The sequence below is a fragment of the Ambystoma mexicanum genome, chromosome 1q, assembly GCF_040938575.1.
Source record: "Ambystoma mexicanum isolate Mex_15411 chromosome 1q, UKY_AmexF1_1, whole genome shotgun sequence".
Lineage (NCBI taxonomy): Eukaryota > Metazoa > Chordata > Amphibia > Caudata > Ambystomatidae > Ambystoma > Ambystoma mexicanum.
Genome location: NC_090922.1, coordinates 211,096,080 through 211,122,796, shown reverse-complemented (window position 1 = coordinate 211,122,796; position 26,717 = coordinate 211,096,080). Strand labels below are relative to the sequence as shown.

The window sequence follows — 26,717 nt, the reverse complement described above, 5'->3', positions numbered from 1 at the left end:
TTCGAGGAGGTGGCAGATGTCAGATCGCACCTTTGTGGGTGTGTCATTTTCATAAACTACAACTGGTCACTCATTGTTCATCCCATCTTTTTGCAAATGCAAACAAGCTACAACCCTTATTCCACTCACGTATTGCTACAATGTTGCGGTTTAAAAATCGGTTACTTTGCTGTGCCATCCAAAGTAAGTGATGCTTGGCTCATTGCATATTTTCATGGCCTGATTATGGGTTTCACGGTCTTATCTCCTGTAATACTGCCAAACAGAATTACCATTATCACATGCATCAGTTATTCTGCATTTTACAGTCTCAAACGACTCTGTGTGGATTGAGAATGACCACATGTGGTAATTACTGCATGTTATGCTGTAGAGCTTTTGTTCTGTGCCAAATCACACCCGTATTGGTATCAGAATGCCGAGACTAGTCCAAGACGGTATATTGTGTCCTCACCAGGGATTCTACGTCTGATCTGTGAAAGAAAAGGTGATTTAAGGACGACTGAGGTATGGGAAAAGAGGGGGGTAGGAATGAGGTATCCGGGTGGAGAGTGTTTCAAGAAGTGTGTTGGTCCTGTTAAATACACGTCCTATGTAAACGTTATAGCAAGGCATCAGTGGTGTATTTTAAGTGACTGCAATAAGCATGAAGGCAAATCATGCAAACTATTCCCGAGTATAATTGGTGCAGTGGCTTTGTGTGTGGCTCCTGGGATGTGCTTTAGCAGACCATTTGGAGAACATGTAATAATTACTGCATGTGGTCACGCTTTTTTTGGGGGGGTGGGTGGTTACCTCCACACCAAAGCAGGAAGATTTCAAAAGTTTTACATCTGAACTCGGAATTTGCCATAGTGGTAAAACATCCAGTATTCTAATAGAACAGGTGATTACAACTACCGCCTACAACTACCACCAAACTTTCAATCAGGCCCTTATTATGTTTATTCATTTTTATGGATGGAAAACATTTCACACTACCCCGAAAAATGCCTGCCAAGAAAATAATTTGGCCAAACACCTACCAAGCAGTCATTGTGATAAAGCAACCGCTGAGGTTTGACCCAAGGTTTGATTATATATCAGTACTCGGCGAGGGCGCAATCAGAATGAAAGAGCCATTCTGATTGGCCCTCGCCGAGTCGTTACCAGGCCAGGAATCCCTCTGTCGGGATTCCACGGCCTTTGTCTCCGGCGGGGGCGAGGCAGCCCTTCAGCCAATGAGGAGGCTTGAAGCAGGGCCATCCCCACTCCGAGCCTCCCCAAGGCTGAGAGGCTACCTTCGCCCCCCACTGGGGACAGAGGTAAGGTTTTTTTTTTTTCCTTCCCTCCCTCCTCCCACCTCCCTACGTTCCCCACCCCCCTTTACCTTCTATGCCTTGGTCCCCGGCAGGGGATGATGAAAGCATCCAGCCGTGTGAAGACTCAGAGCGGGGCCAAACCCGCTCCGAGCCTCCACACGGCTGGAGACTTCCATCGTCCCCTGCCGGGGACCCAGGTACTTTTTTTTTTTTTTAAATCTTTGTTTTTTTTTCCCTTTCCTCTCCCTTCCGCCCTCCCAACCCCACTTACCTTCTTTTTTTTGGGAGCGGACGAGCTGGAAACGCTTCTGTTTCCAGCGCGTCCGCTCCCGATGGCTGCCATGGAAAGGGAAAACGGACTCCGTTTTCCCCTTTCATTGGTGGCCATTTTCTTTGAGGTCTTTTTTTTTTTCCTGAAACGCTGCAGCATTTCGGGAAAAAAATAAAGCTTTTAGTGCCCTGGTCATGCAGTTTTTTGCGGGCCGGGGTACTAATAGCTATATGCCCCTCGCGGCGGGGGCATTACCAACTCTGGTAATGCCCAGGGCCTTCGTTAAGGCCCTCGCTTCGCTCGGGGCCTATAACAATGGCCCCGGGGCATTACCTGAGTCGGTAATGAACCCCGCCGCTCAGGGCATATTGCTTAATTATTGGCTGTTCATTCTGTCATTAATCTAACTGTGCCCAAACCTATTCATTTTGAGGGAGTCTAATATGTGAGCAGATTATACCACAAATAGAAAAGTAAAAGCCTAGTAGCAGACCTCAATGAAGCATCACACTGATTTGACATTAAAGGGTCTGAAGAATACAAGAGTCACAGGGTCTTCGAACAAGATATATGTAATACCAATACTTGCAAAGACCCCGCTGGATAGGACAGGTCATTCTTTAATTAACTTGAATGAAACTCTTCAAAAAGTAATATAAACTTGAGCCAACTAATAAAGTATATATGTCTGAACCACCCCAATGTTTTCTCAGCTTGAACGTTTACACCAGAAGCTATGATTGCACTGAACTATTGACGCACCATACACAATGCAACTATGATTGAAAAACATTGTTGGATCTGATTTAATTAATTAATTATTCTTTTGTAACACACGCAAGACCGGGCACCAGTCTCTAGGCCCGGGGACGGGATTCAAACCTGTGTTGCTGTGTGTTGCCTTGCTTCAAGACAGACGTGTTGCGCCTGAGCTATCCTGCCAGCATGTGTTTCCCCTGAGCTATCCTCCCGGGCCACGCTGTCCCTGAACTATCCTCCAAGCCAGTTTGTTTTACTATAGTAAATTAGACACAAAAGTGAAAGTGTAACATAGAAATACAAAATGATGCCTGGATAAACATACTGGGTTGCATGCACAAAAAGAACTCTGAATCATTACATTACGGAAAAAAGGACCATTTTCAACTCAAAAACCGAAGTGACATCAGAAGGTTACCAGCAAGAACCAAACTGCCTATACGGCTAAATTGTCAAAATGTGATCATTTGCTGCATCCAAACAGAGAAGGAACCAAAACGTCTGCTACTGATGCCCTTGACCACCCTTCCGTACTAATCAGAAAGACAGGCAGGATCGCGGTATCAATCAAGGCCTTTGATTGGATCTCATCCTTCGAGTCAGACACATGTTGCTCCCATATGAGGGATTTAATGCCAGGGATTTAATATGTTATAACACACGGATGTTCCTGAACATACTGAAACATCGGAGCATAGATATTTGCAAGTATTAATTTGGTCCCAAAGACTAATAAAAACCCCAGCAACATGACCAGACCCCTTCCCACGTGTTCAAAACCGCCCATCCACACCAACAAGCTCATTCTAGACCATCCTTCAACAACCTCCTTATCATTGGCTCATCCAGGTGTAAAGGACTCCGAGGTCATGCTCCATTGGTCCAGGCTGCTGCCCACTGGGGCATCCATTCCCCCCATCAAAGACTTCATAAATGAACTTCTCATGTTCTGCAGAGCCCTAGTGAAGCATCTCTTCCACTCTGCCTTTCGCCCAGAAGAGCAATGGTCTGATGACAACCTTGTCAACCGGGATTTCGTATAGTGGTTGCAAGCATAAGACCAGTCCCAACTACTATCCACTACGTGCATAACCCAGAACTCACTGTGTCCTCATCTGAAAGGCTTCCCCATCTTGCCATGTAAAAAGAAAATAAAGCAATGTTTATTCTTTAGATTTTTGATAAAAAAGAGACAATCAATCCCCTATGTGCCTCTACGGCAAGAAAGTATACGCTTCCAATTTGGTGAATTGGAACATTTTCTTTCTCCCTGGAATGTGAACATATTGCTCTAAATGAGTTTCCTACTTCTGGTCTTAATGCAAAATGACATAATGTAAAATCTTGCATGTCAGGCTGCACGTCTGTCTTACAGCTAGAATCCAGTTCAGTTGTTTCAGATCAATGCTGTTTGTCGAATCTTGACCATTACAAAAGTCACTGCAATGCTTGTGGATCAGGTAGAAAAGGGAATTGAAGTCATGAGCCGTGAATATAGCTTAATCCTTAAATCGGGTCTTACACATCAATGGGGCTGCTTTACTCCTTGAAATCCTACAATCTCATGGACTGAGACTTTGGAAAACCTCCTCACCACTTACAGACTGCACATGGTGGACTCCTTGACAATCTGCATTGTGCCACCAGCAATGAAGACGATTGACAGAGACCTACAGTTCTAAGAGACATCCTTTCTAGACTTTACAGAAGGTAAGGTTTATACTCTATTATTTGTATGGATGCTTCCGTCATGCTTCTTGCCTCACAATATTGCCCATGATATATCAATATGCATACTTCATGATCCTTACATGGTTATGCTGCGAAGTGTCTGGCCATAATTCTGGGGCCCTGTGTAGGCAAAAACTATCTGTCTATGATCTTCTGTTGAACTTTTCAACATACATAGCCCACCATCAAGGCAGTTACAAAATGGCTGCATAGATCTCACAAGTTTAATGTTTGCATGTGATATTGCACAGTCTGCATTTCAAGCTTCGCTCTGGCTTCTAACTTGCGCCCCAGGGCATTACCTGACCCGTAGTGACCCGCCTACTTGGGATGTATTGCTTAAGTATTAAGAAACCTATACTAAAAGGTGTAGGTGCCGAAACCTCGAAATAGATGTGGCAAGCAAAACAAAAGAAAAGGGTAGATTGTCCATAGGTTAAAGAAGCAAAAAGCTGAATGTGAACATTTCAGGATTTAGATGGAAATTACAGAGAATGTTATGTTATGTGTTGTTATTCTATTGTGATTTATACCAGGCAGTGCCACCATTTTCATTGTCTCCAGGTGTTCTGGCTGATCTGAAAAGGAAGAGGTTTTGGGGGCTTAGTTAGTGGGATTGAGAGGGGGAAGGCACAAGAGAGTTTTATTGTGCTGTTGGTAGCATCAGGAGTGCTGGTATGGTTTCAGTTGATCGACTTTATGTGCTGTTTGGTGCATAAGCGTGTATGGGGTGAATGATGTGCGGTTGGCTTATTTTTTCTGTTTGGTGTTGTGGAGTGTCTGTAGTTTGTGGTTTTATTTTTGTTTTTTCTTCATCAAAGCTATGTGTTTGATCTGTTCGGTGTTTGAGAGTGAGTGTGCAGAGTATTAAAGAGTTTTCAGTAGGTTTAGTGGGTAGTCTGAGTCCTTTTCTGAAGGGTACTTTCATCTGACTATTTAGTATAGCTCACTGATTTGCGGTAGGATGCTTTATTTCTTTGGATGGCCCTATTTCAGGCAAGCAGGTTTCCATTGTGTTCAGTGTTTCTATTGAGCTGTGTTGACGGTTTCTCTTCTTTCTCTTCTATGATGTTTCCTATATAGCTTGGTGAGGTAAAGAGCCATGTTCTTAACAATTTTCAGAACTTTTTTTAATGTCTCAACTAGCATCCCTCAGGACTCGGGAGACCTCATGAGACAGATGCGATCATCTTGCTGAGGTGTCCCATAGTAGAAATAAGTTCTATATTTCAGACTCAGGCCCACCTATCACTGGCCATTTGCCATGTCATTCTCATTAAACCACAAGTTCTAACATATGGGATCATTTGCTTTCATTGTGCCTGTCAAATAGCTGGAATCTCCCACCCCCTGAGCTCCTAGATCCCTTTTCTGCAAAACTGATCAATGAGTGCATCCAAACAATTGTCCATTATTTTATCCAAAATGTGTCAAATCCCTACCATGAGGAAATGTGACACGATTAACACTAGTGAGGGCCGCTGCAGTATTTAACGGTTTAAACTACACATAAATGAACGCTCGAAGTACAACCCTATTTCCAATTTCAAATAACCACAGCAGGGGAGAAAAGTAAGCATCTGTTCATGTGAAGCCTTCTCCAGAAATGCCAATTGATGTTCCTTTTCTCTTTCCTGATGGAGAAATTAGTAGCTGTCCATGCCAAGCCTTCTACAGAAACACGTATTGATTTTCCTTTTCGCCTTCATGATGTAGTAGTAAGCAAATGATTGCACCAAGCCTTCTCCAGAAATGCATATTGATGTTTCTGTTCATTTACCCGATGGAGAAGTAAGCAGCTGTTCATGATACGCCTTCTCCAGAAACACCTATTGATGTTCCTGTTCTCTTGCCTGGTGGAAAGTTAAGCAGCCATCATGCCAAGCCTTCTCCAGAAACAACTATCGATGCACCTGTTCTCATTCCTGATGGAGAGCTAAGTAGATGTTCATGCCAAGCCTTCTCCAGAAACGCCTTTTGATGTTCCTCTTCTCTTTCTTGATGGGGACGCAAGCAGCTGTTCATGCCATGCCTTCTCTAGAAACGCCTATTGATGTTCCTGTTCTCTTTCCTGGGGGAGAGGTAAGCAGCTGCAATCTGTCTCCAGAAAAACCTATTGATGTTCCTGTTCTCTTTCTTGGGGGAGAGGTAAGCAGCTGTTCATGCCAAACCTTCTCCAGAAACGCCTATTCATGTTCATGTGCTCTTTCCTGATGGAGAAATAAACAGCAGTTTGCGCCAAGCCTTCTCCAGAAACGCCTACTGATCTAGTAACTTTCAAGCTCAAAATGTACCCGTGCACAGCTCCTACACTTACTCTTACTCATTATCCATTAACAATCCAGTACAAAGCATATACTGGGAAGAATAGTAGCACCACTGCTATTTATCTTAAAAATGGCATCAGCTATTGCCATCCCTCCTCCCCAAGAGCCACCACCACCACCACCAGCTGGAGGACCTACATAACAAAAAAAGCACAGTATTTCCAAAGACAATGAAGAAGACCAAAAAGATTAGGTAGAGTATGTTCCTACCTCTAGCACCCAGAGAGAATCAAGTGTGTGACAGTTCTTTACCACTTTTGGGAATGTATCAAAGGCTTAAGCTACAAAAGTGAAATGCACTGAGTACAACTTGGTACTCAGTCACGGACCACCTGGACATTATTACTATGGGACCACATACATGCGCCACCACACCAAATCCAACTACCACAATGCTCTCAGAAAAAGAGTGTTCCTTTCTTAGCAAGTAGTAGGCTGTCTTCCTCCACATCATCTTCCTCAACCAATACGGTAACCACAAAGCCTACTTCGGTGGGACACAAAATCCAACCAGCTATCTTGCAAGCAATAAAAGAGGCTGTTGATCCATATCTTTGGAAGCTAAAAGTCCTCTGTATATACTTCAGCACACCACTCTGCAGGGGGAAGCAATTTCGACATGCGTTTGAAGCTGTAATCAAAGAGCATGAGAAACATTGCCCACTACCTTAGAAGTAACACACACGCAACATCTTCCCCTGTCCACCTGCCCCTCCATATTAGTGCTTGGTGCCTCTTCCCTGATTTCCCTCCTCATCTTACGTTCTAACCTCTCCTGCAAACAACAAAAAAAAAGTTCATTTAGGAACCACCTTCACAGTTAAAAAATAGAACAAAAAAAAATCTTATAGACTCCATCTACTTTACATTTCTCAGTAAAGTACATAGACTCATTACATTTTTCCAACATTTCCATTAGCATTTTCTGTTATGATAATGGGAATAATGTGACGTTCATCCCCCGTTTGAGTGACCAGAACGGGGAATGACAGCCCGACAGCCCAAGTTATCGGTCCAAGCGAAGTGTGTCTGTGTGTGCCATGATGTCTGCGGGCTTCAGCGTGTTATAAATAAATAAATAACACATGCTCTGGACTATTATCCTCCATTGCAGCCCCTGCAATGGGGGATAAAGGCCATCAGCACCCCTGGCTTCCAAAGCGGGCACACTGGGTGCTAAAAAATAGATTTTTCTTCCTACAGCGGGACGCAGGTAAATTCTTTTCCAAGATGGCCACCATGGAAAGAGAAGGCAGGGCTCTGTACAGAGTCCCTCTTCCCTTTCCATGTCAGCCTGCAGAATCCTATGACCATATTACCTCAAGCACATTTTATTCCCTTTCAAACCTATCCTATTTTTGCATAACTTTACCACATAGTCGGTGCCAGGTGGACATGGTCACTGTAACACTATTTTTCATCCCTCGCAGTCATGGCCAGTAGCCAGATTGTCCGCGTCATGACCTTATACCATGACCTGGACAATCTGGCCACTGCCCATGGCCACAAGCTATACTTCAGTCTCTAAAGGTATATCACCATTTTTTGTACCTACATTATGACACTTGTCAAAAAATAAAACCCGGGCACCTTTGTAAAACCATGCTTTAAGGTCCTTGCCAATGCTCCTTACACAAGTTTTCTTGAAATCCGCCCATTTTTTATTTTTTCAAACGTGGCAAAATATATGTACATACAATAGTCATATAACATAGCCCCCACTTGACAACAATCCATTCAGTCTTTACACAAACATTGAATGTTGGGTCTATAATCTTTTTCAAAATGTTTGTCCACATTCGTCAAACGGCAACAAAGTTATAAGCCATCTAAAAATGTTGAGACCCACCCTCTAATTTCGCCCCCTCTTGAGAAAACTCCACCAAACTTTAGAAAAACATGTATATCTCGATCTAAAATCTTTTTGCAAACTTTTGTATAGATTCGTCAAATAGCACCACATGTATAAGCCTTTACATTATTTTAGGACCCCCCCTCTAATTTTGCCCCCTCTTGACAGAATCCCACCAAACTTTGCAAAACCATTTATAGCTAGATCTAAAATCGTTTTGCCAACTGTTGTGCAAGTTCGTCAAATGGCACCACATTTATAAGCCTTTACAATATTTTGAGACCCCCCTCTAATTTTGCCCCCACTTGACAGAATACCACCAAACTTTTCAAAACCATTAAAATTAGGTCTAGAATCAAATTCCAAAAGTACATGCAGTTTCATTGAGTCACACCAAAGTTATAAGCCATCCAGAAACTGCTTTTCACCAACCCAGTAATGCAGAAATAGGCACAGATGTCCTAGGACATCAGGGCTGTGCCAGGACATCTGGGGTGTTCGTGGAATTTGGGGAATGAAAACCCCCCATTTTTTTTAGCTTTTTGTGGCCATATTCCATCCCATCACCCCCACCTCCGCAGTGATTATTTGTTGAGTTTGACAAGTGCAATGTTGCAATTTTGTTTTTTTCTACCGCCCTGTCCGCGGACACCGGCAAAAGTCAGCGAATCCAACATGGCGGCGTCTCAAGAAAACGGACGTATTTCACGCTTTTCCCCATCCAATCAATGTCTGCGGACTTCACATAGCCCGATAGGCCAATCATATGACTGTCTGTGGACTGAACAGGGAAATGGGTCCACAGACCGAACCCAGATATCACTATTTTTTTAACTTATTTTTAGCCCGTTTTAAAGAAAACTATTGGACGGATTTGCACCAAATTTACAAAAGCACGCTTTCGGGACCAAGCTGCCGCTCCTGCCGCAAATTTGGTGAAAATCCGTCACAGGGATTGGGCTGCTGTCAAAGTTTTTTTTCCATTATGTCTATGGAAGAAAAGAAATGTGGGACCCCCCTATAACTTTGCCCGCACTTGATGAAAATTCACCAAACTTGACAAAATTCAGAGCAGGCCATATACTCTTTTTGCAAAGTTTGGTGAGGATACGTCCAGGGGGAGCAAAGTTATAAGCCGCCCAAAAAGTGCTCTTAACCATAACTACAGGGCCACTACCACAGGCCCTGTAATATGTATATATTCTCTTGCCTTCAATTTTAATGGTTAAGAAATAATTAAAATGGAAACTATGAGGTTTTAATCTGGGTCTGGAAGTTTTTTGTACCAGGCGTAGCATTTATCTTGGATGGCTGATCGGTTGAAGTACAAACATAGCAACCTTTAGGGTTGCTATGTTTTAGTTTCCCTTCCATAAAATATGTATATATATATTCAATGAAAAAACTGTGTTAAGCGGACGTTATGGTTAAGTTGCACTAATAAAAACCTTTGAAATTCACTGAAAAAACGTTGTTAAAGAGACATTATGGTTAAGTTGGACTAATAAAACCTATGAAATTCAATGAAAAAACTTTGGTCAAGGGACATTATGGTTAAGTTGCGCTACTAAAAACCTATGAAATTCAGTAAAAAAACTGTGTTAAAGGGACGTTATGGTTAAGTTGCGCTAATAGAAACCTATGAAATTCAGTAAAAGAAACTTTGTTAAAGGGTCATTATGGTTCCAAGTAAAACTGAAAAACCCCTGAAATTCACCAGTTATGGTAAGCTAAGCAACCATAACTCACGCCACCACCGCGCACTGCTAAGACTAACACCCAGGACATCAAAGATGACATCACAAATGTCATTGATGACATCACTGATGACATCACATGTCTGACTCCCCCTTTTTTTCCTTTACTGGTATATCTAGGCCAGTGATAGTAAGGAACAAAAAATTCAAAACATTTTTGGGACCCCCCCTCTAATTCTGTCCCCTCTTGACAAAATCCCACCAAACTTCCAAAATCATTTATATCTATATGTATTATCAGTTTCCAAATTAAGTGTAGATTTGTCAAATGGCACATCATTTATAAGCTTTTACATAATTATGGGACCCCCTCACTAGTTTTGCCCCTCTTGACAGAATCCCACCAAACTTTGCCAAGAGCGGGTGAAGTAGTTGCGTGCGTGTGTGGTTTTCGTTTGCTCGTGTCACTAACTCTGCTGCGGTCTTTACTGATACGTATTTCCTCCAACGCATGTGCACAGACTTCTTTACTGCGTGAAATCTGCTATGCACGTGTGCTTTGCTACTTGAATTCTTCTACGCCTGAGCGTGGTCTACACTGCTATGTGCTTCCTTCAACACGTGTGTGCGGTCTTCGCAGCTACGTGTTTTCCACAACGCGTGTCCGTGGTCTTCACAGCTACATGTTATCTACAGCACGTGCGTGTGGTCCTCGCAGCTATGTGTTTTCCACAGCGTGTGCAAGTGGTCTTCACAGCTACGTGTTTTCTACAGCGCACGTGCACAGTCTTTGCAGCTACGTGTTTTCCACAGTGGATGTGCACGGTTTTCACTGCTATGTGTTTTCTGTTAATGCCTGTGCGCGGTCATCATTTATGCGTGTTTTTCTTCAACGCGTGTGCGTGTTCAGATGAGGCGCATATGAGCTCGGATTCATCTGGTAAGAGCACACGTGCGAGTTTGAAAAAGATACACCGATATGTGCTTTCTTCAACGCGTGTGCGTGGTCTTCTCAGCTATGTGTTTTCTACAGCGCCTGTGTGTGGTCTTCGCAGCTACGTGTTATCTGCAGTGCATGTGTGTGGTCTTCACAGCTACATGTTTTCTACAATGCGTGTGCATGGTCTTCGCAGCTACGTGTTATCTACTGCGCATGTATGAGGTCTTCACAGCTACGTGTTTTCTACAACGCGTGTGTGTGTGGTCTTCGCAGCTACGTGTTATCTACAGGGCGTGTGCGCGGTCTTCACTGCTACGTGTTTTCTGTTAACGCCTGTGCATGGTCATCATTTCTGCGTGTTTTCTCCTGCGTGTCCATGTTCGGATGAGGCGCGTGTGAGCTCTGATTCATCTGTTTTTTTATATGTTTTACTGTGATGTCTGCGGACACTGGATGCAAATCCAAGATGGCGGGCGTTTCCTCAAATCTGACGCACTTCACCCCAGCCAATCAGAGAGCATGTCGCATGTCCGTGGACATGACGCAAGCCGCTTGGCCAATCCGTGTCCTGTCCGCAGAGCAAACAGGGAAGTGTGTCCGTGGAGCGGACATAGATATCACTAATTGTTTTGCCTTATATTTTGGTTATTTAAAAAAAAGTGCTGGACGGATTTACACCAAATTAACAAAAGCGCGCTTTTGGGACCAAGCCGCCGCTACTGCCGCAAATTTGGTGAAGATCCGTCCAGTGGTTTGGGCTGTAGGCATGAGCAAAGTTTTTTCCCATTATTTCTATTGGAAAAACAGAAGTTTTGGGACCCCCCTACAACTTTGCCCCCCCCCGGACCAATCCTCACCAAAATTTGCTAAAAAAATCAGAGTGGGCCATATACTTTTTTTTTGCAAAGTTTGTTGAGGATTCGTCCAGGGGGAGCGAAGTTATTTGCCACCCAAAAAGTGCTCTTCCTATGGAATTAGCAATTTAACCATAACTACACAGCCACTACCATGGGCTGTGTAATATATACACCTAAAATATTCAACAGTCAAAATCAATACTGTATCTAGACACTGACTCCAAAAGTAACTTTTCTGTTACATTTCTGATCAATTTATCAAAGCTAGCCATATTAGGTTGTAGTTCAAGGCAGAACCATCTGTGTCTGAACGTCCCCACCTTGAAATGTATGCTTTTATAAAGGTTTGCTTTGCGATAGTCATGAGTGTTTATGGTATTCGGAGCAGCAGGTGATGGACTGCATACAGGGGTGTTGCTAGGTCTGGAAAAGATCAAGGGCTAAGCTAATTTCGGGACTGGCAGGATTCAGGGCTAGCTATAGCCTTTTGGTTGTAGTCCCTCAGTTTCTATCCTGGGCTGCAACCAAAAGACCCGGGGCTATAGCCCCCTCTGCCTCTCACCCCCATAGTAACGCCTCTGGGCAGCATCGAGTTTACAGTCACAGTCTTTGGGTTTGAAATTGCAGTCCTCAGTATTATGGCCATTTTGAGAAGAAATCTTCATTGGGGGTTGGGACCCATATAGTTAGGTTGGTGTCCTGGTTGCACATTTCAAGATTTCTGGAGAAATGTATAATTGTATTTCCATTGAAGGACAGGTGGTTAGGAATTTTTCACACGATCATTCTGGTTAAGCACTTCCTTCATATCATGTGCTCACGGCAGAATACAAGGATTGCCAGCAGAAGAAAAGGTGCATTGAAACTCTTCTCTGCTCCTTTACTTCAAATGTTCCATTGGTTTTGTTGACACTTGATCCTTGTTTTTGTGGCTTTCGAGGTCTAGTCCCATCCAAGTCCTACAGCTGAATTTGTTCTACTTAGTGCCTTTTTCCCCAGAAAAAAGTCTTATGACTGCAACACTTCACATATCTCTGGGTTTGTTAGTGTTGCACTGTGGCAACATGAGGGAATGGTTGCCAAATTTGAAGCAGCTTGATCAAAAGCTCAGGAACAGAACCTGACTGGCAACACCTAAGTTAGTTGGATCCTCAAAGCATGACTGAACTGGAACGAGCAAGGTAGCAAATCCCACAGAGTTCCAAAAATGACCTCAAAATATACTACCTGCCCATGACTGGCATGTCAGTTTCCCAAAGAGGTGGCTGCCAACATCAAAGCTCTAATCATTACAGTGCATCTGTTCAACACTATCAATATTCATCAATTAAAGAAATTCTGTTTCAATGCATGAGTCTGTATATCTCATAGAGCTGGGGTCTGCAACATCTAGTTGTTTGTGTGTTTTGGGCTATATACCCCCTGGGTCCTGGCCTGCATAGCCAATGGTGAGGGATCATAGGAGTTGAAGTCCAGAACATTTAGAGAGGCACAAGTTGCAGAAACTTGTCATAGAGGATATGAAATTTGATAAACTGCCTTTCCTGACAAGACTTACCCTTGAAGGATGTAATGTTTCATGACTATGAACAAGATCTAGTTTATAGTTCCATGCTGTATGACAAGCGGCACCCTCATCAAGAAAGAGCACACCAGGGGAATGTTGGGCTTCTCCAAGTGGCCGCAGAGCTGTACTCCTTCAGTAAACTACTTGGTTGGTAATGCCGACTGAGATTGGAACAGGAAAAGCCAAGTCAGTGCACTGAAAAAAGGAGACATCTTCCCACTCACACAACTCCTCTCTAAATGGTCTACAACATGCTTGATTGTGAGGTGTATGCTAAGGTCAACCACACTACTCTGTGGAAAGAAATACCTCCCCCAGCTCTGGAAGGTCTAATACACAGGCTGATGTATTGCTGTATGGGCCCACAAAAATGAGACCTAGTTTCAATTTTCTTGAGCAGCCTTCAGTGTTTGACTGTTTGCACGTGGAGTAAATTCAAAGGCCCTGATTATGAGTGAGCCGTTCCGGAAATAAAGGTGCCGGTAACACCATTTCCAGACCGGCTCACATTGAGTCTGCCGCTAGGGGATGTGAACAACTGGCAGGTCTGACCTGCCGGTTGTTCTGGCCACTACCAGCAGATTTTTTACTGAAGCACTGGCACCATTAGTAACGGTGCTGGAGCTCTAGGGTTAGCATTCGCATGGAGTCCTATGGGACTCCACCAGAATGGGAACTTCCTGTTCCTCCCCAACCTGTAATATCCTGGTTGCACTGGGATATCAGGCGGCAGAAGCCGTAAGGCGAGTCTGCTGGTAACCCACCGCTAGCACAGGCGGGTTACCGTCAGGCTCGTAATGAGGGCCAAAGGCTTGTGCGAGCCTGCATACTCCTTATAGGAGCAATGGACCGCATACTGGCCCTGCCAGTATCCTGGCGGTAGAGTCACCAGGGTACTGGCATTGGGTACATAACTTTACCAGAACTCCATCCAGCGGCATTGCTGCTGGATTATGAGTGCCCGTGGAATGGTGTTCATCCCCATTCATGGAGTCCAATAGGACTCCATGAGGGGATTTGCTGTCATTACCGCCACCGGCAGTCCCAGTAATGACAGCTTTTCTTACCTTTAGGGCGCCTGGCTAACCTCCAGCTTTTATCTGGAGGTATCACAGGTGCCCCACCGGCAGACCCATAGTCGGGCGGTCCGGTAAAGTGCTGGGCCATGGGTCTGAAACCTGCGGCTCTCCAGGTGTTTTGTTCTGTGATTCCCATGTGCCCTCTACATTGGCTCTAATGGCTAGAGTTGATGGGACGTCTTGTCCAACACATTTGATGAGCCAAAGGTTGCAGACCTATGGCCTAAGTGATTAGCAGGTCATGCTGTAATCATCCAGTGGCATCCCTTGGAAATGATTCCCCGGGCTGTATATGATTCTACTTATATTGGTAGTGAGCAGTAACATCGCAGAAGCTAACCCCATGGATCTGACGCAGGGAGTCCCGCAGGGAGCCTGTCTTTCACCAATTTTCTACAACATCTTTACGGTCCCCTTCCTTGACTTTTTGGACAGTAATGACATAGAGTTCACCAATTACGCTGACGATACTCAGTGTATCATTCCTATTACGGGTATTTTCTCGGTTGATGAAACTAAAATCAACTGGATATATTTGCTCATCTAAATCTGGATGTGTGCTAACGGACTGGCCCTTAATACCAACAAGACAGAACTCATGCTTGTGGGCTTTGATCCTGAAATAGTCTTATACTCCCAGCTTGTGATTGATAACTGTGTCATAAATATTAAGAAAAAAGTTAAGACACTGGGGATTTATTTGGATTGTAATTTGAGCATGAAGACACAGGTCAATAATCTGGTGTCTTCATCCTCGTATTATATCAAACTTCTTTCTCATGCACGCCCCTTTCTCTCTCAAACTAGAAGAGAAAGGCTGGCTCGAGCACTGATTAGCTCCACGATAGACTGCTGCGGTAGTCTCCTGATCGGTCTCCCAAACTGTGAAGTGAATAGACTGCAGGTAGTGCAGAATAACGCTGTCAGGGTTGTTATAGACAAAAAGAGATCAGGCCATATCTCTCTGCCAAGAAGGGAGCTTCATCGGCTTCCTATTAAGGAACTTATTCTCTTTTGCCTCTTGTCCATCTCCTTCAACTGTTTGAAAAACTCTGGCCCTACCTACCTTAATGACGAACTAAGGCTTAAGACCAGCAAATACAGCCTTAGATCCAATGGTCTTCTTCAGATAATTGTTCCAAACTGCAGATGATCTCAGACAAAGGTTGGAGCCTTTTATTCTGCGGCTCCCATTGCTTGGAACAACCTTCTGTTGAAACTTAGAACTGAAAGTTCTAACAGAGGGGGTCATTACGACCCAGGCGGTAATTACGCCAACTTTACCACCATGGTGTAAACTACGTTTACACCATGGTGGATGGCAGATTTACCGCCCCATTCCAAGGTGAGTGGGGCGGTAAATCCCCATTTCCCATTTTCCCTTCCCCATTCCCATTTTTGCCCCATAGGGCATAATGGGAGTGGGGAAGGCGCTAATTACGCCACCGTAAATTACGGTGGCGTAATTAGCATCATGGCGGGTTAGCGCCATGGATTTTAACGGCTGCTAAAAGCAGCCGTTAAAATCGGAATCAGGCGTTAAGGGTTAACGACGGCGTTAACCCTTAACGCCTGAGTTATAATGAGGCCCAGAGTGTTCAGGAAAGGACTTAAAACCTATCTATTTAATTAACATCTTCCTCTGGTCTGAGATCTTCCCTTCTGGTACTACTTTATTTCCCGTGACCTTCTTTTCTGGACGTTCTGTCTGCCTTCGTATGTTGTTAGCGCCTTTAAGCCTCAGGGTCAGTGGATCTGCGCTATATAAATTACAAAAAATAAATAAATAATAATAATAATATTGTGGGCCTGATTTTGACCTATGCAATCATGTATGGTCAATCTTGTAGGGTGCTACTTGTATGGAAAACATTGACCAAGCCAACAGAGTTTGCTTTTGCATGGGCATTTGCCAATTCGTCACCATTTTTCAGATGTTACTGTTGCATCGGGGCATGACCGCCATAGCATTCTGTGTTTCAGGAATCCTTGTGCAATGCAGTTCTGCATGTGGAAGGATGCACACAAAAAAGAATGTGTGGAATTCATACCAGGCCTAGGCGAACTCCTCATCCCTCTACCATGAACATGGAAACACTTGGCAACTGGGAACTTGGCCACCAATCAGACACAGCTAGAAAGGTAGTAGCATTACCATAACCTTGACAAGATGCCACCATTGTTGGATGTATTATCAACAGAATTATCAAGATTATGCCATCATCACTTCAAAGTGGTTCATTCAGTTTCATTCTTTCTTCATGGTACTTGTCAAGTAATGATGATGTTGCAAGAATGTCAGCTGATTTCCAACCTATTGAGGAACCCCTTCTTGTCAGCTTCATAATTGATTACACAGATATGGAACCCCTCCAGTGCCAGTGGTCCCGCCAATGGGTAAAACCAGTCGTGCTGGTTTTTGTTACCGCTATAAATTAGTGAGTGCTAACCGCTTTGGTGGTCCCAGTTGTATTGCCAACAGAGGAGTCCTGGCTATTTATATTCTTGGATACCTTGAGCTTGGAATTCGAAAAGAATTTTACTCTTAGACTATTTGTTTGCAGTGCATTGCATTAGTTGTGGTTAATTGTTTTTATTTTGCATTTCTAAAGCACTCACACAGCCCGGGGGCATCGAGGCCCTGTTACAGGAATATGACTATGTTGTGTATTTATAAAGCGCTTAATACCCAGAGGTTTCTAAGTGCGGACCTGGGGATCGAACCTGTGTTGCTACATGCCGTCTTGTTTCCAAGGCGAGCACGTTGCCGCTGATCTATCCTCCCGGGACTCATGGTGTCCATAGTAGTTACCCAGTTGAGCAATTGTCTAGCTGGATGGTCCTGTCTGCTCTTCTCAGTGTATGTCATTCGAGACATACGACGAGAAGAGCAGACAGGACCATCCGGCCAGACAATTCCCAATAGGGTAACTGCTATGGATACCATGAGCCATAACTGACGTTCAGCCAAACATTGCCAGAAGGCAGGAGGCAGCAACCACCTACAACCTAGCTTTGATAAAGACCTATGAGAGGTCGAAACACGTGTCGGCTGACCACCAAAAGCACGCAAATAAAATGCACTGCAAACAAATAGACTAAGAGTTTAAATGATTTTCGAATTCCAAGCGCAAGGTATCCGGGTTCAAACTAGCAAAAATTCTAAAAACACGAGGTTTGGGCAACACCTCTCCCACCGGTGACCTCTCAGCAAAATAATCAAATCAATCCAGGAACTTTCAAGTGCAGCGCAAGTGCAGTCAAGCCCTAGTGCCCAACTGTTTATACTAGTTATATTCTTGGTCTTTGATTGTTTGGTATTAGTTAGCACCACTGCATGCTATATTGCATTAAGTATGTGTTTGAGGCATAATAATCGGAACATGTCCCATGTGCGACCTCTGACTGTCTGGCGCCCTATAAACAGAAGCTCCAGAGTACCCATCAGGTGTAACAAATTTAAAAAGAGAACGCGTGAACAAACGGACGTGAGAGGCACAGAACTTTGTATGAGGGATTTAACCCATGACGCAGCAATCTCAACTTTAAGAATAGATGACAATACGCAACAGAATTTGGATTTGCCCTGATTTGACAAAGGCATAGTGTATGCCGAAACACGTGCTATCACAGAGTGCCAACTGAATGACATGATTACAACTCAACAATAAAACATGAGCTGGTTCTAACTATATTTTCACATCAAATAGCTTCTTTGTGGTGCGTGTATGTGTGAAGCAATGCTATACCAAACTTAAAAAGAGACTAAATGGAACACACACCCCCTGGGAAATACAGGATGGGGTTGATTGTTTCTAAAGTGTTTTCGGAGACATAGCATTCAGCAAGAAAGTAAAGAGGCATCTCTTCTAACCTTTGTGCCAGGGCTCCTGGAGCCAGAAGGCTGCTAGAATGCATTCATTTCCTGGTGCTGCAGTAGGCATTTGCCTTCAATTATTGGACCAATTGGTTGGCCATTAGCACTTGAAGAGTGGCAGAGAACCAACCGCCCGGACGATGACTGGGGCATCAGTAAGCACTGGTCTCCAGGGATGCACTCTTTACAGCCCACAAGTGCCATCACCTCCAAACCAAAGGTCTACACCTCGGGTCTGCAAGCCTGATCATCACTAGAGCATGCACTCCATAATACATTAGAATAGAGTGAATCGAAAGAGTAGTCATTTACGTAGTCGTTGGCTAGTCTGAAATGGTGATGCTGTCGAGGACAGGAATTGGTGACTCCTGGTTCTATCTATACCCTTCCACTACCACCAAGCCTTCTGAAACACAGTGGTGCATCTTGAACCAGGGAGGGGAACACAGGTATTGAGTCTCCCCACCTCTGCTCTAAGGTGCAATGGCACACATCGGTTAGCTAACATTGTGGGACACCATTCTACAATACATGAAGAATAACCTATATGACACAATAGAGTCCCGCCATGTTCGAAAAGACCCACTTTGGGATAATTTGGTTGGAGTCCCTAAATGCCATGGAAGCATTAACACACATGTAAGCACTCTCCCTGCGTGTGTTTGCGCACATGGGTCATTTCAATGTGGATGCCCTAGATGGGGCAGTGCCATGGAGCAGGCCATGGAGCAGGCAGGCCATCTGCATCATGCCTACCCCCATTCTCTAAGGGATCCACCATGGTCTACACCTGCATCCCATTTTGACCACCCACTGCCCCATAGATTCCACCATCCCTCGCCATCCTCCTTCCTTCCTCCCTACATTGCACCATGTGTGATATTTTATTTATTGAATCAATTGTATAGAATCCCATCCTGCCCTCCCCCCATGTCCCCTATGGTTACCGCTGTGCTTTACCTCAACTGGTTGCTGTTCAACTTATATGAAAACGTACAATGTTCCAAGTCATCCAGCGCTGGACCGCTCTGTCCCCCATATGTTCCATGCACAGAGTGCTTTGTCAAAGCTCTTCACCAATAAATAAATAAACATTAAAAATACACCCAGATAATATGTGAAGGGAGGCAGGCATCCCTCTGGATTCTGTCTCAGGCGGAGTAGTCCATAAGGGGAGGGATGGCCACCATGTTTTTCACATGGTGGCTGCCATTTTTGACCACGGCTCTGCATGTGTGCGTGCATCGCAAGTGATCCTAGTGCACTTCCTGCCTGGAGCAGGCAAAGGCACACAAATCGGGGGTCTGGCCGTGTTCCCCTGGCATTGCATGGCCCACGCAGACATGCGCAACATACGCCGGAGCGCCCCGGAAGGCACACAAGCATGAAGTCATGGCCTGCTCCTGCATAACTTCAGACCAGATCAAAACGTGGTCAAACCCTTCTCCAAACAAATACAACATTGCACACCTTAAAGTCGGACTATACAATGATATCATTTCTAGACCATCCTATAGAGTTCCCTAAGGGCACATGAAGTGTATTACCCGTAGAACAGAGATAGTGACACTATCATGTCCAAACACCAATATCAACGCTCCAGGCCCAACAATGGGCTCAGGGCATTCCATTCCAATAGAGCCCTCGAGGCCCTACAGCTGGGCACGGGTAGGTTGGCCGTGTAGGCCGTTGCCCAGTGGCCAGAAGGGTTTGGAAACAGTTGTTGCTAAAATCTGCTATTCAAAAAAAGTCGCATTTGGGAAGCGTGTTTAGACTCGTGCCGTGAGTAATGTGTCATGCTGTTGCGGGTGCGGGCGGGTTTGGGTGACTGTGCGGCAGCTTGCTCGCGAGCACAGCATAGTCAGTTGCCCCTTTGCGCGAAGGGCGTACGAGCGTGTCCTTGCGTCGAGGCAGGCATTCCATGCAGTCCTAGGCTACCTCCCAAGCAGCCAAGAGCAGGATCAGGACTCCCCCAGACCTCCCTCACGCCCCCCGCCCTCTGCGCCCCCCACAACCTGCGTCTTGCCATCAAGAAGCAGTACAGGGTGAGGAACTTTGAAGAGAGAGCTTCCAAGCCCCCAGCCCATCGTGGAGTGGGGTCAATGGGAAGCTCGCCAGGGCTTCTGGGCGACACCTTTTCACCGCCAACAGGGATCCCCTTCGGTGGAGGCGCGGGAGTTGGTGCTCCACGGACCAGCACTCTTATTTAAGAGCGCTGTAAAGAGTGCTCTAACTGCGCCCTTTATCTACCATCGCGGGCGCTGCATTAATCAGTTTACTGAGGAATACGTGTTGCCGTGGTCATGTCATTCGGTCGATGGGGTCTTACCTGGCATCGTTGGCCCCCCGGGGTGGGAGGGCACCGTGCTAGCCTTGTCCTGAGACACCCAGCAGGCCTCCGCTGACGCTATTAAGCCCCAGATGAGTGGCGCCCACCACTCCGAGACCCCCAGAGGATGTCCGGACAGCAGGCAATCACTGCCCTAAAGTGCGCATAGTATGGCGGGAGGGAGGGGGTGCACTGGCGTGTACCTCACAGAAGATGGAGAACAGCCCGAGCGAGGGTCTGCAGAGCGCACCCGCATCCCCCCGGCACACGGTCACCTCGGCCCCCAAAGCAGCCAGCGCGCTGACAGGAAGCCCTCGGCCCTCACACCACAAGCACACACTTATTCCGTCACATGGTGGTCTGCGGGCACCTAAGCACCGTTAAAGCCCCCTCCTCATTTGATAGAGAAGACATTGCGGCGAAACCCCAGCACCGCTCTCCCCGCTGTGTCCCAGACTCCATACCTTGCTTTCAGCCAAAATCCCCCCTCTCCAGCAAGGCATGGATAGAGGGATTTTTTTCTCCGAATGCTCTGCTGCAGTCAACCCCCCGCCCCCACTTCCTCGTCCCAGCCTTACTCCCTCCTTCCCCTCTGTTGAATGGAACAGACCGCAATCTTTTACCCCCGTCTCCCTATTGCCCTCCCCCGCGCGCACACCCCCAGTAATTCGCGGGGACCCGGAGCCGGTCCGTGCTCGAGACTGACCTGGTTTGTGGGAGGGTCTCATCCTCGGCCGAGGGTGGCTGCGGGGAAGGCTGCCGCCGGCTGAGGACCATGGGCGAGCCGGGATTTACCTCCGGCTGATGGATTCGGTGAGTTTGCGGAGGGGAAAGCCAAGTGGAATCCTGCTTCACACACGCATGCAGGCAGCCCTCCCCGACTCCCTCCCGCACCCCTCGCCCCCACCCCTGCTCCTCCCCCTCCCCTCGCCCCTCAACATCAGCAGAGAAGTAAATCCCACACTTGGGAAGCCTGACACAGGCGGTAAGATGCAGGCTCGAGGCTTGGCTCGGAGAAGATTACAGAATTGTGTAGTGGGTGAGCACGTGCGGGGGGGGGGGGGGGGGTTGGGGGGGATTCTGGATGGACGGACTGAGGGACAGACATGTTTTTTCTTGGGTGGACGACGTGATGGATGGATGGACAGATGGATAGGTTAGTGGGTGGGCATTTTTTTGGGTGGACGGATTGATATGAGGACAGACAGATGGAAACAGACAGATGGATGGGTTAGTGGGTGGGTGTTTTTTGGGGTGGACAGAGGGGTTGAAGGACAGACAGATGGATGGGTTAGTGGGTGGGTGTTTTTTGGGGTGAACGGAGGGATGGAAGGACAGACAGATGTATGGGTTAGTGGGTGGGTGTTTTTTGGGGTGGACGGATGGATGGAAGGACAGACAGATGGATGGGTTAGTGGGTGGGTGTTTTTTGGGGTGGACGGATGGATGGAAGGACAGACAGATGGATGGGTTAGTGGGTGGGTGTTTTTTGGGGTGGACGGAGGGATGGGTGGATGGATGGACAGACAAATGGATAGATGGGTGGGTGTTTTTTGGGGTGGGTAGATGGAAGGGCAGACAGTTGGATGGGTGGCTTTTGGGTGGATGGATAGACTGATAGAGACAAACATAACGTGTAAACAGTCACCATTGTCATACATTCGTATTTCATGTTGTATTTGACATATCTGTTAGCACCAACACGACATATTAAAAAAAATGCACGGGCATGGGGATACCCCCGTCTGCCCCTGGACCCCACCCTTTGCAGGCTTGGCACATGCAGATGGGATTATGACATGCGTCCAAAAGTCGACTTTACATGTGCGCGAGGGAAACCCTCCCATCACGGGGGCCTCCCCTTCACCTGCAGGGCCCCTTGACGTAAATAAGAAGCCAAACGAGATGGGGGGGGGGGGGGGCACAACCAGTCCCCGTGCCCCCTGTGATGAGTCAGGGGTACTGCTGTGCATGAGCAGCTCTGCGTGTGCGAGTGAACATGCCTACAGCCTCTCCCTGATGTATTCTCTTATTATGGTGTATTTGTTTATGTGTAACGCGCCCAGACATAAACGCCCACCTAACAGGAGAAACACAGATGCATGTATGCGGCGTGACACGGCAATGCACATGTAGCCGCCGGCGGAAGCGTGTGTTCATGTGCCACACACTGACAGGCACCTGTTCACGTGCGTCGCCTATGAAACAGTGCGTGCGGTCGCGTGCGCTGCGAGAAGGGTCGCAGGCGGCGCCCGGTGCCTGTCACCGCGACCGAACCGCATTTCCGGACACTGGGGGGCGGGGGGCGCTCGCTCTTGTGGAAAGGTGTGGGGGGGGGGGGGGGGGGTAAAAAAGGCAGAGAAAGGGAGAGTGGCCGAGAGGCAGGCAGAGAGGTACAGACACTAACCACCAGTGAGGGCTAGAGGCGGAGGGGGCTGGGGGCAGTAAGACGGGCAGGGGCAGAGAGAGGAGCCAAAGAGTGAGAGCGAGATCCAGACGTTAAGCTAGAGGGTGGTAGGAGAGTGGCTGAGAAAGGACGACTCAGGACCGGCAACATAGATAGAGAGAGACAGGGAGTGCGAGTGTGCGTGTGAGAGAGAGAGCGAGAGAGACGCAGGTCCATATTGCCATACTCTTAATCTCCCCCCATTCTCCCGCCCGTTCTTTTTTAATCATCCGGAGCAAAACACAAGACAAGCAGGGTCTGTTCGAGAGGGCGTACGGGGGCTCCAGGCATCCCACAGGCGCAGCCTCCCCAGCCACCCCCCTTATTTTCTCTGCTCCATGGAGCTTTTCAAGAGCCGCTATACCTCCTGTGACTGGCCAAGAATTTACAATCTCCCGGTCTCCCTCCCTCACCCACACCGCCCCCCCCCCCCCCCCCGCGAGCGTGATGTCAGAGGAAGCTCTTTTAAAGAGACTGCTCAGCTCCCCCCTAACCCCCACCTTTTCCATCTCCTCAGCTTCATGGACCATCTCACCCACCCCCCGCCCCTTCCTCCTCCTCCTCCTCTTCCTCCTCTCTGCAGATATTCTCCGGCTCCCCACAGCCTCAGGTACAATAAGCACAGTTGCAGCAAAGGAGGGCGGCGCGCGCCGGCTCCATGGCAGCATTTCAGCGAACGGCGACCCTGCTTCCAGTCTCCACATTCCGTGGGAGAATTGGAGGGTAATGGGGCCCGACCCCCAACCCCCCCCGCCCCCCCCCCACCCCAGTCAATCGATTATTTCTACTGGAACGAGTTGTGGTGTTTAATTGGACACCCTATAAATGCCACCTCAAAAAATGAGCAGAAGAAATTAGGACGAAAAGGGGAACTGTCCCTGTCAGCCCAGTGTAACGCCATTAGAAATCACCTGATACCAGCAAGATCGGCGAATGAGCATATTTTATACCAGTTCAGAGAGACAGCGAGAAGTTTTCGGAATGCTTACTGCACAACGGTAGTAGACGGAGGAGCCGGGGTTTCTACCCTCCTACTAGGTCCCACACGACTACTAAGGCCGCAGTGGTTTCAATCTTACATTTCAAACAGGTGCAAACTGAATGCTGCACATACGCTGGGGAGCAGAGATGGCAACCATTTGTACTTCCCCGCAAACCCATGGTTCACGCGCCATTCAGGTCCCCCCCCCCCCCCAAAAGTCCTTACTTATCTAGCCCCTTTATCAGCTAGCCCACCCTTGGCCTTGTACCGGGGTTCCAGGCCTGCCCACTGCCGGGCTGCGCCAACTATGTTTGGCGTCCCTCGATGCTGAGCAAATTCTCAATTTTATGTCCCCTTTCTGACTCTAACATGTCTATAGTTTTATTGGAGGCTGTCTGCTTTATCGGCGGCAGAATTTCAGCATTACTTGCTGGTTTCATTTAGGGTCGCCAGGTCCTCTGCCATTGCTGTCAAGGCAAGCATCGCAATTTCAGGTCCCTTAACACTTTGGGCAGCTTACCATGGGTGCCTGTCCTGCAATAGCTGCTTGTTACCCAGGCCGCTAGATCACTCCTTACGAGGCATGACCCTTGACACTCTTTGCCTCTTTACAATAGGAAGGTGTTCTCTTCATGGGGGGTGTGAGACAAATTGTAAATTGGAATGAGTCATTTATAACCCATTCCCAGAGGTTTCTAAGCGCAGACCTGCCGCCTGAATTTGTGGTGCTCAGCATCGTCTTGCTTCCAAGAGGAGCACTTTGCCCCTGAGCTATCCTCCCTAAACTAGGAAGACAACAAGGAAGCATCCTAAAAAAATGATACTACAGTGAATACCAAAATAAAAGAAATGTCCAATCAAGGTCCTATAAAAAGAAGACTTTAATTACACTAAAAGGACAAACAAGCTACCAAAAACAGTAGCAGCACACCCTTGTAAGGAAATACCCAGATACAGTAGACTTTTGGTGAAAAGGGCACTCTGAGTGTGAAGAATAGGAGCAGGAAGGCAAATAGGAATACTAGCAATTTCAAGAATACATCTGTTAAGGTAAAGAGTGAGGTCTTACCTATCACTGGGGCCCATAGAACAAGGCCAGGGGTGGGGAGAGGGCAGTGTCACTGGGGGTACCTTAATTCTTCTTTCAGGAGTTCAACAGTGTCAAACAGGGCTTCTGGGTGATTTCCGACCGGTCAAGTCTGGGAGGAGTCGGTCGAGCAGGTTCGATGGGATTCAGCGACACGTGCAATTCAACAGGCACCAGCGGCTTGTGACTCGAAGAAGCTTGAGACGAGCAAAGATGTGCAGATCCATTGGTTTGAAGGCTGAGAAGCAGCTCAGTGCAGTGATTCACCTTCAGCGGCGAGCCAGCACGATTGGGTTCAACACAGGATCGCAGTTCAATAGCGGCAATAGTTTGAAGCTTGAAGAAGCTGGGAAACAGGCAAGCGATGCTGAGTAGTTTGACTCAGAGGCAGCTCCAGAGGGTCTTTGCAGTGACTCAAACGGTCTTAAAGTTGCTCGAACTAGCTAGAAGCAATTGAGTCAGCTTCTTTGGTCCCAAGGTGCTGTGAGACCCTGTCCGAAGTCTCTGAGGAAAGTGGAGTCCATCTTCTTCGCTTCCCAGCCAGGAAGGTTTCAAGGGGCACTGGGACAGTTGCCACTTCAGCAAGTAGAGTTTTGGGTAGCAGGGCTCCAGCGGCACTCAGGGCCCAGGACTCAGGTTTTCCAACAGCAGGTCATTTCAAATGTTTTCCGGAATCGGATAGGGCAGGGGCCCCAACCTTATGAGGGTAATGAGCAACATTTGCATATTAAATTAAATGGTGAGCAATATCCATTCTTTGGCATGACATATTGGCACTCACTTGATGGACAAATATTGCTGCGCAAATTAGAAATGTAATAAACTTAAGGATGCCAATAGAACATTTTAATTTGCAGTAATTAAGAGTTATTTAGACCATTTGCAATACTAGTAAAGGAAGTTTGCTAGGCCCTTGAGTTTATTTAACATTACGTGGTTGTTTACAGGAAATGAGGAAATCGAGTCGTCAGTAGGACATTTTTAGGCAGATAGGACCAGTCAAGTTGTTCACAATATAGTATGATTAAATAAACATTAACAAGGGGTTCAGGTTCTCGAGCTAAATATGTATAAGAACAATTGGTCAGAAATGGAGCACTGATTTTCAGGTGTACATTTTGGTTCTGCCTGGGGAATTTCCAGGATCTTTAGTGGAAAATGGTGCATTCCTAAGCATACAAGACCAGTAATAATGTTCCTCAGTCATTGATGGATGTTTTGTGAACTATTTCTTTATTCAGGAATGTTATGAAAAGTTGCGTTCCTGATTGAGCACAGAGTGATCACTATTCTCTTGAATACATTTTCCAATAGCCAGGGGTAAGCACCATGAAAATGATGTTGGACAGTCAAAGAGGCTGGTTGATGATGCCTAAGCTTGACAAGGGGGCATTGAAAGGATTACTATTTCACAAGTAATGAAAAGATATTCTCATAAAAGAGTTTATTTTCCACAAAGGAAAGTGTCAGTTCGTATGAGTCTTTGGTTGAAACTATCCGGAACAGAGCTATTGGCAAACACTGTCCCCTAGTTCAGGGGGTCAAGTTTATAGAAAGGGATGCCCCATGGTTCGATGCAGAATGTACAATCTCGAAAATAAAAGTGAACCATGAT

The 26,717-nt window shown here is 46.5% G+C and overlaps 1 protein-coding gene across 3 annotated transcripts in view; it reads right to left on the bottom strand.

The window, feature by feature from the left end:
- The window catches only part of CACNG7 (calcium voltage-gated channel auxiliary subunit gamma 7), a 255,534-nt gene extending 234,132 nt beyond the window's left edge, over positions 1 to 21,402 (bottom strand). Inside the window, exon 1 of one of the 3 annotated variants that reach the window (XM_069637370.1) lies at positions 21,294 to 21,402. Coding sequence is in view for 1 of the 3 variants with exons in the window: in XM_069637369.1 (XP_069493470.1) it covers positions 21,052 to 21,090 (39 nt within the window). In the remaining 2 variants the exon portion in view is untranslated. Of the gene's footprint in view, positions 1 to 20,587; positions 20,722 to 21,051; positions 21,148 to 21,293 lie in introns of those variants that run through there. The other 2 variants (XM_069637369.1, XM_069637373.1) reach the window with 2 other exon arrangements.
- Between the last annotated feature and the right edge of the window lie 5,315 nt (positions 21,403 to 26,717).